Source organism: Typopeltis vanoorti, chromosome 4 (assembly GCF_054136105.1).
Source record: "Typopeltis vanoorti isolate ZY-2024b chromosome 4, IOZ_Tvanoo_1.0, whole genome shotgun sequence".
Lineage (NCBI taxonomy): Eukaryota > Metazoa > Arthropoda > Arachnida > Uropygi > Thelyphonidae > Typopeltis > Typopeltis vanoorti.
The window spans coordinates 29,731,440-29,743,702 of record NC_143552.1 but is presented as its reverse complement, the minus strand read 5'-3'; the positions used below and the strand labels follow the sequence as shown (position 1 = coordinate 29,743,702).

At 37.3% G+C, this 12,263-nt stretch overlaps 1 protein-coding gene across 2 annotated transcripts in view; it reads left to right on the top strand.

The window, feature by feature from the left end:
• The window catches only part of hfp (Poly(U)-binding-splicing factor hfp), a 370,731-nt gene that overhangs the window by 248,154 nt on the left and 110,314 nt on the right, over positions 1-12,263 (top strand). For both annotated transcript variants that reach the window (XR_016548237.1, XM_090391729.1), the window contains exon 12: positions 1,144-1,327. Coding sequence is in view for 1 of the 2 variants with exons in the window: in XM_090391729.1 (XP_090247855.1) it covers positions 1,144-1,327 (184 nt within the window). In the remaining variant the exon portion in view is untranslated. The remainder of the gene's footprint in view (positions 1-1,143; positions 1,328-12,263) is intronic.

The following is a 12,263-nucleotide window of genomic DNA, read 5'->3' as shown; positions in this document are numbered from 1 at the left end:
TTCACTTCAGGTTTGCAGAAGTGCAAGATGCCTGCTGCGTTATTTGCAAGAGATTCTGATAGTGAATCAAATGAAGAATATGTTGAAGAATTCTTTTTAGATGTAAGTGATGACAGTGATGTTGATGTGTCATCAACTAAGGAGAGTTCTGATAGTGATGAAGCATCACATAAAAAACCATCAGAACTTTTAGGAGAAACAATAGCTTCCTCGCTTCTTCTTCATTTATTTACTGTCTCTTTATCTTAAGTTCCTTTGTAGATGGCAACCTGACATCGAAATATGGGAAGTATATATTAAAGTTTAATTTAATTTATATTCTAGTGTACGTTGTGAATTCCTCGAGTTATTTAGTAATCATAATTTCTTTTTCTGTGTTTTTCTCTCCCCCCCCCCCCACACACACACGCGCATTTCTCTCTCTGTCCTTAGTGCACTTGTTCCAAAACACTTAACTTCTGCTCATTACTGTGATGCAGTTCAGGGCTAAATTAAAAAATTAGCTAAGAACATGGCTGCCCTTTGTACTACAGTTACATTTTCTGATGACATGTGATATAATGAACTGTTATAATAAGACATATATATTTGGCATTTTTGTGTAGTTCCTTAAGGATTACATTATCAAAGTAATCAGATTGACTACTTAAAATGTATTTCATTTATTTTGTTGCCATCACTTATGCATGGTTTTGGTTTAAGAGCACTCTTATTGTCATCATTACAATAAGCAAAGAAATTGAATAAAATTCAAAACTGTTTTATCATATAACTGAAATCTTAATTTTGAAGGCTGTTTATGAAATTTATACACTATTTATGTATAAATTATGATATAATACTATAAAAAATGTTTGTAATGAGTAATTATAGATTATTTAATGTTTATATTAATACACCTGACTTCTCCATTTTAGCTAATATTTTGGCTGATATTTCCAGAAGAAATAAACTAAACATAAAATGAACTTACATTTGTAGTCATAACATTCAATTTTTATATAACTTTTTATCATTGTGTCAGCTTGTTTTTTAAGCTTACATTTCAAGCATTATTTTTATAATCAGCAAAAATTTATTATGAAATGTAAGCAAAAACAACAACTTAAAAAATAGTGAGTTTTATAAAATGTAATTTTTCAGGCTCTTGGTTTGGGATCTACTGCACCACCACCTGTGGCTTCACCACCAACAGTATCAACTTGCATGAGTCCTGTAATTCCACCACCAGGATTAGCTATTCCTGCCATAGGACCTCCTGGACTAGTTACTCCTTCTCTTTTACCAACACCTGTTCTTGCTGCCACTGCTCCAGGCATTATTACAGGTACATTCCCATTATAGAAAAATGACACATTATGTAATTAAGAATGAAAAATAACTTTGAATAATTAGTAGAGTAGGTGCATTTGTAACTCTATGGAAATGGCATTTGCATTGTAGTTCTAGGCCTTTCTTTGGCCAGTTCTTGAGCTCATTCATTGTATAAGCAAGCAGACTGTTCTCTTCTTCCACCCCCACCCCCCCCCAAAAAAAAAATTAAATCATAGGGACTCGTACTATTTCCAACACAGTATATACCTGCTTAGGATTTAGGATATTGTTGGTAGCACTTGTCTACCATAATAAACTTGTTCTTTCTAATGTAATATATACCTGTTGAGGGTTTAGAAAGAATATGAGATGCTGGCACCTACTAGGTGGTCTGAAAAATTCTCGGCCTCGACCATAGATGGCAATACTATTGGCAAGATTTTTTATTTTTTCCTAAGTTGGTACATCTGTCATAAGCATCCATGTGAAATTGCAAGTCATTCTATCAAGTAGTTTGTTTTATACAGCTGTCTGAAGCAAAAGTGTTGTCTGTATCCCTTGAAATGGATAAAATTGAGTATCGTGCGGTTATAAAATTCTTTGTGAAAGAAGGTTTAACAGCAAAAGAAATTCATTTGAAGTTCATAAAAGTTTATAAGCTGTCGAGTTTAAACAATGTGGCTATGCCAGCCTTGAAGATGATCCACGTGAAGGACGTCCAAAAAGTGTAACAACACCAGAAATCATTGATGAAGTGCACGATATGGTATTGAATGACCGGCGAGTCAAAGTGCGTGAAATTGCTGAGACTGTAGGCATTTGAAAAGAAAGTGTTAGATATGTTTTGCATGAAGAATTGCAAATGAAAAAGCTTTGTGCAAGATGGGTGCCGCTCTTGCTCACAGCAGATCAAAAACGCACTCGCATGAAAATCTCTGAACAGTGCTCGGAGCAGTTTAACAAGAATAAAACTGATTTTGTGCATCGCTTTATTACTATGGATGAGACTTGGATTCACCATTATACATGCCAGAATCCAGACAGAGTCAAAACAGTGGACAGAAGCCTGTTGTTCAGTGCCAAAGAAGACAAAGTCGGTTCCATCAGTAGGAAAGGTCATGGCATCAGTGTTTTGGGATGCTAAAGGCATTATGTTTATTAATTATCTTGAAAAGGGTAAAACAATAACCCGGGAATATTATTCCGATCTTTTCACCAAACTAGACGATAAAATTCGTGAGAAAATATCCAGTTTGCAGAAGGAAAAAATCTTCTTTCATCAGGACAATGCACCTGCCCACAAAGGTGTTTTGGCAACGGGAAAATACAGAGATCTGCACTATGAATGGGAAGGCTGTCTCAATCCCTAATCAAGCAAAAAACAGGAGTCTTTCTCCACATCGGTACACTATAAACTTTTTCTGGATATTGAAATCAGACATCCGTACAACAAATCTGAAAACAAACCCCAACTCAACATCACCAGAGTTAAAGATCGGTACTATCAACGTAAGAAGCCTGAATGGCAAAGAAATGGAGCTAGCTGAGGAATTAGATAAGTACCAGATCGACATAATAGGGGTGACTGAAACAAAAAAGACCAAAACTGGTGAGATCTTTCTGAGCAATAAATACAAAATGTTATATTCTGGCAATGACAATCAAGGAAAAGAAGGAGTAGCCATAGTATTCAACACAAAATACGAGGCTAATCTTCTTGAATGGCAGTCAGTCTCAAGTAGAGTAATGTGGGCAAATACGAGAATGGGGAACTGGACAATGAGACTTATTTGTGCCTATGGTCCCACAGAAGGTTCTACTAAGGTAGAAGTGGAGGAATTTTTTGAGGCTTTAGAAAAAGCAACTGACACAATGAAAAAGGAAAAGTTGGTCATTGTTGGGGATCTAAATAGTAGAGTAGGAAATGATTGTGAGACATACAAAAATATTTTGGGAAAATTTGGAGAAAAGAGCAAAGCTAATAATAATGGCAAATATCTGTTGGATTTCTGCTCAGGACATGGACTAGTTATTACTAACACCATGTTCCAACATAAAAATGTGCACAAATTCACATGGAGAGAAGAGGCTAGGAATAAGAAAAGTCTCATTGACTATGTTATTGTTGATAGTGATGTTTTCTCCCTGGTGCAGGACACCAGAGTGTACAGAGGATTTGAAATTGGAAGTGATCACTATTTAGTCTTGAGCAGGATAAAATTGAATTTCACATTGAAAAGAATGACATGTAAGAAAGTTTTAAAGCGAATAAAAGTTGAGCAGCTCTCAGATGTGAACTGTAGACAAAAATACAGAAAGATTATTGAAAAGAAAATGAAAGAGTTTGAGAACAGGAACCAAACCTTGGAGATTCATTGGCAAACTCTGAAGAAAACATTGATTGGTTCTGCCAGAGAGGCATGTGGTGAGGTTGTGTGCAAGGATAAAAAAATCAGAACTCCCTGGTGGACACAGGAAGTTAAAGAGGCAGTGAAGGAAAAGAAGAAAGCATATCAAAAGTTCCTGGCAAATAAGTCAGCTTTTACTCTTACAGAATACAGAAACAAATGTAAGAAAGCTAAACAAAAGTCATGGGAGGACTTTCGCAAGAATATAGAAAATAAATATCAAGAAGGTGGCAAAATATTCTGGAGGTTGTTGAAGAAGCTTAGGAATGGAGGAAAGAGTGCTGTAAAAGGAGTTAGAGATGATAAAGGTGACATGAAAACAGGAGAAAAAGATATCCTTGAAGTATGGAGTAATTACTTTGAAAAACTGCTAAATGAAACAAGGAGTGATGACAGCACAGTGATAAAAAACACTGACCAGGCATGCAGTCAGGAATACATATCCATACTTGAAGTAGAAAAAGCCATCAAAGGCTTGAAATGTGGAAAGGCAGCAGGAGTAGATGATATTCGACCAGAAATGCTGAAGTTTGGTGGTATAAAAGTCTTACAGTGGCTGCACTGCATAGTTCAGAAAGCCTGGACAGAGGGACGAATTCCCGATGATTGGAGTAGAGCTCTCATAGTACCCATATATAAAAAGGGAAATAAAAACTGAATGTGAGAATTACAGAGGTATTTCCCTACTGAGTGTTCCTGGCAAGATCTATGCAAGTATACTTGAGAAACGGTTGAGAAGAATTGTGGAAGAAAAGCTTGGTGAAGAACAAGCTGGATTCAGTCCAAATAGAGGCTGTCAGGATCAGATCTTCACTTTACGACAAATAGTCGAGAAAGCATGGGAATACAACAAAGATCTGTATTTACGTTTTGTCGATTTGGAAAAGGCATATGACAAGGTGCCAAGAGAGAAGCTATTCAATACACTGCAGTTATATGGTGTCAATGGGGGTATTATATCAAGCAATACTTAGTCTTTATTTGAGTTGTAAGTCAGCAGTTAGAATTGAAGGATGTACAGGAAGATGGTTTAATGTTAAATCTGGTGTGAGACAAGGATGTACATTATCCCCTCTGTTATTCATTATCTATATGGATCACAATATGAAGGAATATGGTATTAAACCTGATATCAAAATTGGAGATGTTAATGTCAGCTCTTTGCTTTATGTGGATGATGTTATACTTCTAAATAAATCCGCTACAAGTCTGCAAGATTCTCTGACTAAATTGAATGGCTGTTGTAATAGATATGTTATGAAGGTCAGCAATAAAAAGACAAAGACAATGAAAATAGGCAGAATCATTGAAAATGTCAACTGTGTTGTGAATGGGGAACATGTGGAACAAGTAAAACATTTCAGCTACTTAGGCACGATTTTTACTGAAGATGGTAAATTAAATATAGAAATAGACATCAGAATCAGCAAAGCTGGTATGGTGGGAAGTCAATTGAATAAATTCATATGGAATAAGAAAGAAATTAGTCGGAACACTAAATTAGCTGTGTACAAGACAGTGTTCAAACCAGTTTTAATTTATGGATCTGAGAGCTGGGTCAGAAGTAAAACACTTGACCAAAGACTAGAGTCCGCAGATAATGAGAGTCCTGAGAAAGATTAGTAAAACAAGTGTTCTCTGCCAGGTTGGCAGGAAAGCGACCCAGAGGAAGACCAAGATATAGGTGGATTGATACGGTACAAAGTGCCTTAGACGATAGAAATATAAGATCTGATAATGTTGGAGTCTTGACAAGTAACAGAGTGATTTGGAGGAAAATTGTAGATAGGAAGTTAGTAATGATGTAATTTTTTCATGTAGTACTGTCATATCCTGTACACCCCTTTAGGGTACATGGCAGGAATTTGATGATGATGATGATGACATCTGTACATGAGCTGTTTCTCACAAGCAACTCTTCAAGAAATTTTGACTATCAAGCAAACTGCCCTCATTAATGCCTATAATCCAAAAATCACTGATAACATTATTAATCATTTATTCCAAATTCTACAAGAAAGGACCTCCAGAGAATCCTAACTCCATATATTAAAGGTTCTTGAGAATATATTCTGTTTTTAAGAAATTTCAAGTTACTATCACAATAGAGAGTATTTGTGAGACTTGGCTGACAGAGTATAGTAATTTTAGGAATTAAATGTATTAGGTTCAGTTGAATCAGTGAAGACAGACAATAAGGACAGGGGAATTAAATCCAACTATAGTAGAAATCTCCAATTGTAGTGGCAAAAATAATTCAGGAAAGTTATGTTTCTAATTGGAAAGGTGATCATGTGGTTTTGAGTTAGAAGCAACACTGTACGAGTTTTGTAAGAAGGAGCATATGTGGAATTGTAAGTAGGTGATTATAATAAAATGAGGGATAGCTTAGAGTGGTTGGCATGAAAAATTTTGTTGTAGAGGAAGAGTAATTTAGTAATAGCATTGGAGAATCTCTCTCTATAAATTAGTTGACCATTATGCTTCTAATTGGCAAGAGTGATCATGTGGTTTTGAGTTAGAAGCAACACTGTATGTAAGAGTTTTGTAAGAAGGAGCATATGTGAAATTGTAAGTAGGTGATTATAATAAAATGAGGGGTAGCTTAGAGTGGTTGGCATGAAAAACTTTGTGGTAGAGGAAGAATCTACAGTGCATAGGAATTAGTCAGTGTGCTTAAAAGAAGCTATATCTGACTGCATCCCCAGAGGTAGAAGAATTAAGAGCATAGGAGTTAAATGGATGAGTAAAACTTTAAAGCAAGAGCTGGAAAAAAAAAATTATTAGGAATCTGATGTTGTGAGAAGTGTGATGATGATGATTGGTCTCTGGAGTACTATAAGGGGCAGGCTAGGAGAGCAATGGCCATAGTGAGGAAGGCAAAATTAGATGATGAAAAGAAGTTAGCTTAACAAGCCAAACAAAAATTGGAAGAATTTTATAGCTATATATTAAATAAAAGGAAAAATAACCTTAGTGAATAGACGTAGAACAGGGTTCTATATACAAGAAATAGCTGAGTTGTCATTCATAATAGCGCTTCGTGGTATAAACACCAAGGGAGAAAAAAACACATTTATTAAACTGACAAAATTTTTTTTTTTTACACAGCACTGAACTAAACAACTATGGAAAAGAGTGGAAATTGTAACTGAAACAAAACTTATATCCTTGCATGCTGCACTCTATTGGCCAGATAACCATAAAGTTAATTCGGAGAAATCATCCTATCAGGGGTTTCAAAATTTTATGTCTCTGAGATCTTTGGCAAATTAATGCAATCATGCTTTTTTCAGGTGTAGAATATTTCATAGCTAATGTTGATTCTAAATCGACATAATATTGATATTTTCCTCCCTCTTATTCTATGGAATCCTATATAATTCTGATCTACCAGTCTATCCAAAGTAGGATCAACTGCAGGATGTGCAAGAGGTTGGAGTGGATCTTTAGGAAAACACTATTTAGCTGAATGCAAAGTTTAAAGTGACATAGAGATCATATTTGCAGAGAACTTTGGCTCCTTTTTTTTTGTGTATCCTTAATAAACTCATCCCTTAATATATGGGATGGGAATGGTTTTGCTTTGATTCTGTGTGTTGGTTTCAGAAGGGGGGGGGGGGATACATACAGTATTTATATGAACTGTAGCCATTGGCTAAGAAGGTGTTGCAAAGGTCCCTGAGCTGTGTCATTTGAATAAATAACCCTGGTTTGATGAGTAAGTGTTTTGAGGATGCCATACTGTTGGTCAGGATGGTGGTGATGTGATTGCTTATGTCAGTACTTTCCTGTATGATTAGGTTTTCTGTAAATGAAAAAGGATAATGAGCTATTAAGGTTGTCTCACTGGTGTATCTAGAAAAGGAAGACAATTGTTTCTTTCTTTTTCTGAGATGAAGTTTATTTTAGAATGTTGGCTGCTAAGATGTCCTAAATATTTATCCAATGTGTCTGTACCATGAGGCCGAATAGCAAACACATCATCAACATAGTGCAGGCAAGTTATTGGTTTAGGTATGGCTGTGTTGAGTGCTTTGTTTTCAAAATGTTCTGTATAGAAGTTATCTTGGTGTGTGTGTGGGGGGGGGGGGGGAGGCAAGGAGAAGTGGGCCAGTTTACCTCAAGAACTCCTGAATCGCTTGGTGCTAAGCATGATATGACAGTTAGAGCTGCATCATAGTTTGGGGTGTACATATTCCATACCGAAATGTCTCTCTGTATAGTTTTCTCTATTCACTGTACATTCATTCCTTAACTACATCCTTAGGAAATTTGTAACTTTTTTCAAAAATGTATTGCAATTTAATTTGTACAAAATTTATGACACACTTTTGTGTAATATAATTTATTAGTATGCCGGCAATAAATTTATGTTCACATTTGGCTGTAAATAAATTTTTTTTCATATACAGATAAAAATTAGTTCATTCTTAGTACACCAGTGTAGTTTAGTGACGTTATGTGTTGATTTGAAGGTTTTGTTTTCATTCTGCAAAAACTGGCCAGAAGAATACATGCAATTGGAAAATAATTTGATAGCCTTGCTATTATCCATATTAATTGTGTGGCCTCGTAACCAGTTGTTTTGCTCATAATTCCAACCAGACTAAACCACATGTTGTTATAAGTGATGTATGATTTTTGATCCCACATGAGAGGTCAGAAAACCTTATAGCATTGCCATATGGCAAGTGATCTATTAACATGTTTGTTGAAAAGTTAGGCGTTATAGTCATTGGGAAGGCTCTTTGACCAAAGAACAGAGATAGATGAAATGAAGAGAGAGAGAATGAGACGTTTGTTTTATATGTTTGAAGTTGGACTTTGTACAGATGTTGACCATTGGCTGCTCCAGTTCTTACATAATTAGATGAAACTGGGGAATGTTAGTGGCCAGTTCTGTAGCGCTATGCCAATGAAAGTACCAAAATAAATAAATAAAAATAAAAGCATAATATAGAAACAGACCGTCTGTGGAAAAGTGACAGAAGGGAGTCCATGGCAGATGCAAAATGGACTTGCCTTCAGTATACAAATCAAGAATTCTTGAATTGTATACTGAAGTTTCAGTGTATGACCCACATGTGAGAACAGTATTCTAAAGTTGAACAGGAGAGAAGTGGTGTTTTAAATGAAAAAGAATGGAACTTTTTAGAGGCTGAGCAGGTTATTGATCTTATGTTTATGCCAGGATAAGTTGGGATGTGAAAGTTAAACCATGGGGAGGAGACCAGCATTTTAGACATTGGTTATGGAACGTCTTAAAAGTTTAATCATTTGAGCATTATGAGAGTCTCAAATACAGCATGGAGAGTACTCTCATCAGCAAAACTATGAATATGATTCGAAGTTAGAAAGATCATTACAGGAGGAAAGGGGTGAGTGAGAGTACAGAGTCATGGGATACTCCACCATTGATAAAGAAATCTGAGAGGAAACAATCCACCATAACATGAAAAGAATGACCAGAGAGGAAACTGCCAATCCAATCACAAAGGACAGAAAGTAGACAATGTAATGGTAGCCTGCTGAGAAGCCCCTCAATGCTAGACACAGTCAGATGCTTTAGAAATATCAACAGGGACCACACAAGCTTCTCCAAATCTTCCATGGTCTGTGTTCAAAGATAGGTACGATTAGCAAGAAGGTCTGATGTAGGATAGGATTAAAGAAATCCATACTGATGAAGAAGCTGGTTGTTGACTTGCATTATTTTCGAGAAAGAATATAAGAGCAGTAAGACAATAGTTTGATGGATGACTTATACACTGAGTTAGCTTTGCATTAGGAAACCCCCACCCCGATTTACATATTTTGCATGATAATAAAGTGCCACATGATATCAATGTCACGTGCAGTTGCTATTCTGTACGTAATCAGTAAACATTTGCCATTAATAGGGAAATGTGGCATTGTAAGTCAATTTGACTGCACACAGATAGTTGGGGCCTGGAGGGCAGGTGCCAGCATTTCAGAAACAGCTGCACGTATTGGTTACTACTGTATCAAGGGTGTACCAGGACTGGATTATCCATAGCCAGACATCCAGCAGAAGGACTCATATTGATCAGTTATGCATGGTTTATCCTAGAGGTGAGCATCATGTGTCATGACTGCTATTACAGCAATGACATGCAACAGTAACACAGCTCACCCACCAGTACGACAGCAGGGAATTTTGATCCATTTCCACATTCACCATGCACCTTGCTTTGCCTGGGGTTCATAGCCAGAGACCAACAAGTATACCCAGTGCACAATTATTAGATACAAGGTCATCTGAAGTGATGAGTCCCATTTCTTCCTGCACCATGCTGATGGTCAGGTTCATATTTGGTGTAAACAGCATGAAACCCTATGCCCTAGTTGCAGTTGGGTGTTCAACAGGCCCGTGGAGGTGGTGTTATGGTCTGGGGAGCTTTTTCACGACACACCCTAGGGTCCGTTGGTTATCATTCCACACCGAATGGTTAATCTTACAGGGACCTGTTAACTGACTATCTCCATCCATGTCTGCAGGTCTACCCCAACCAAAGTGCCATCAGTCAACAGGTCAACACACCTTGTCATCAAGCTTGTACAACTACTGGGTGGTTGGAGGAACACTACGATGAATTTTACCACGTTTTCTCTCCCCCCCCCCCCCCAACCATAACCCAATTGAACATGTCTGGGATGTGCTAGAATGGGGTGTGAAAACTGTTGATCCTCCTCCATAGAATGATTGTGAATTGATGGAGTTGCTGCAGCAGACATGATTCGAGTTATGCATTAGGATGTTCGACACCTTGTGTCTAACCCAACCAAAGTGCCATCTTTCAACAGGTCAAACACACCTTTTCATCAGGCTTGTACAACTACTGAATGGTTGGAGGAACATGACAATGAATTTGCCACGTTTCCCCACCACCACCGTAACCCCAATTGAACATGTCTGGGATGTGCTAGAATGTGGTGTGAAAACTGCTGATCCTCCTTCATAGAATGATCGTGAACTGATGGAGTTGCTGCAGCAGACATGATTCGAGTTATGCATGAGGTTGTTCAACACCTTGTGGAATCTGTTCCTAGGCATCAGCGAGCGTGATTGTACAGAGAGGTGGACCAACGCATTATTATAGTGTTCCTAATACAAAGCTAACTCAATGTAGGTTTCCCTTTTTAGTTATATACACTGGATAAAGTCTTACCTCTATGCTGATAGGCAGAAAATGTCTTGATAGGTGATACAGGATGGGTGTTAATTCTGGGACACAAGTTTTCAATACAGCTGAGGAATACCATTTGGAATGGAAGACTTCCTAGGTTTTGTTCTTCTGTTGAAAGGCAGAGGGGACATGATGTGCAGTTTGTGGTATTGCAGGAGGTGATTTGCCTTTGCTGTCTATACAAGAGGGGAGGGGGTGACTAATGTCAAGAGATCTAATTTATCTTTTGGTGGCGTTACCATGGTACCACCAGAATTTATCATTTTCCATTTTCTTATATTTGTCTCAGGCTATAGTGTAGGGCATGTAATGTTTTTAGTTGAGCCACTGAATATATGCTGTATGTTTGTCATCAACTGCAATGACATTTTTTTTTTAGAGAAAGAGAGCTTGGATTGCAGTCAAGAGTCTGCATTGGAGTGGGGAATGAAGACTCTTATTCCAGTATTGTTTTAGTTCACAGCAAGTGTTTGGATCAGGAGAGTGGAAACAGTAATCTGACCTTGAAAAGAGAGACAGAAATCCTAGAGGTCATCCCACTTGGCACCTTTGCAGTGACATATGATAGAGGTCTGGGATTGACTGGGTGGAGATCAATCTGTCAAAGGAAATGTTGATTATGGTTAGAGTTGCTAAAAGGAGAGCAGACATCTGTGGTGTATTTGGAAGGAGTTGATTAAGAAAGTCCAGATTATTGGAAGAATGAGGATTGTTTGGTATTCTTTTTAATGTTAACTATTTATGTTAGATTATGACTTCATAGCAAATTATTCAGCATCCTTTCTAGCTTGAGAAGAGATAGGGAGTGCCAGTTTGTGTTATGCTTATTAGTTCTCCTAGAAAGATAGCTGTTAATTAGGAGAGCAATAAAGGCAGCAAATGAAAGCCATAAAGTGAGGTAAAGAAATCTTGAGCCAGAAGCAGATCAAACAGTTCAGATTCCAAGTTGGATAGACTGTCACAAGTCTGACAGAAGCACATTTCTCCCTTTTTATGGGCCATATTGTGTATAATATTGCTAAGGTGGACTGTAGTTATTCTTGTTGAGAGGCTTATACGCTGGTTAAACATGATAACTAATATTTAAGGAATTGACAGCGTATACTAGAAATATAGATTAAATAAACTTTAATATATACCTTCCGATATTTCGGCGAACGTCACGTTGCCATCTTCTTGGGAACTTACTACACAGACACGTGCACACAAGTACTAATAACAGCAAATGAGACTGAAGCTAGCGTTTCCTAAAGTCCTGATGGTGCCCCCTGGCGGGCTATATTGGTAGTTCTTGGCCTTTGGGCTGAAGTTCTTCTGATAACAGTTTCCC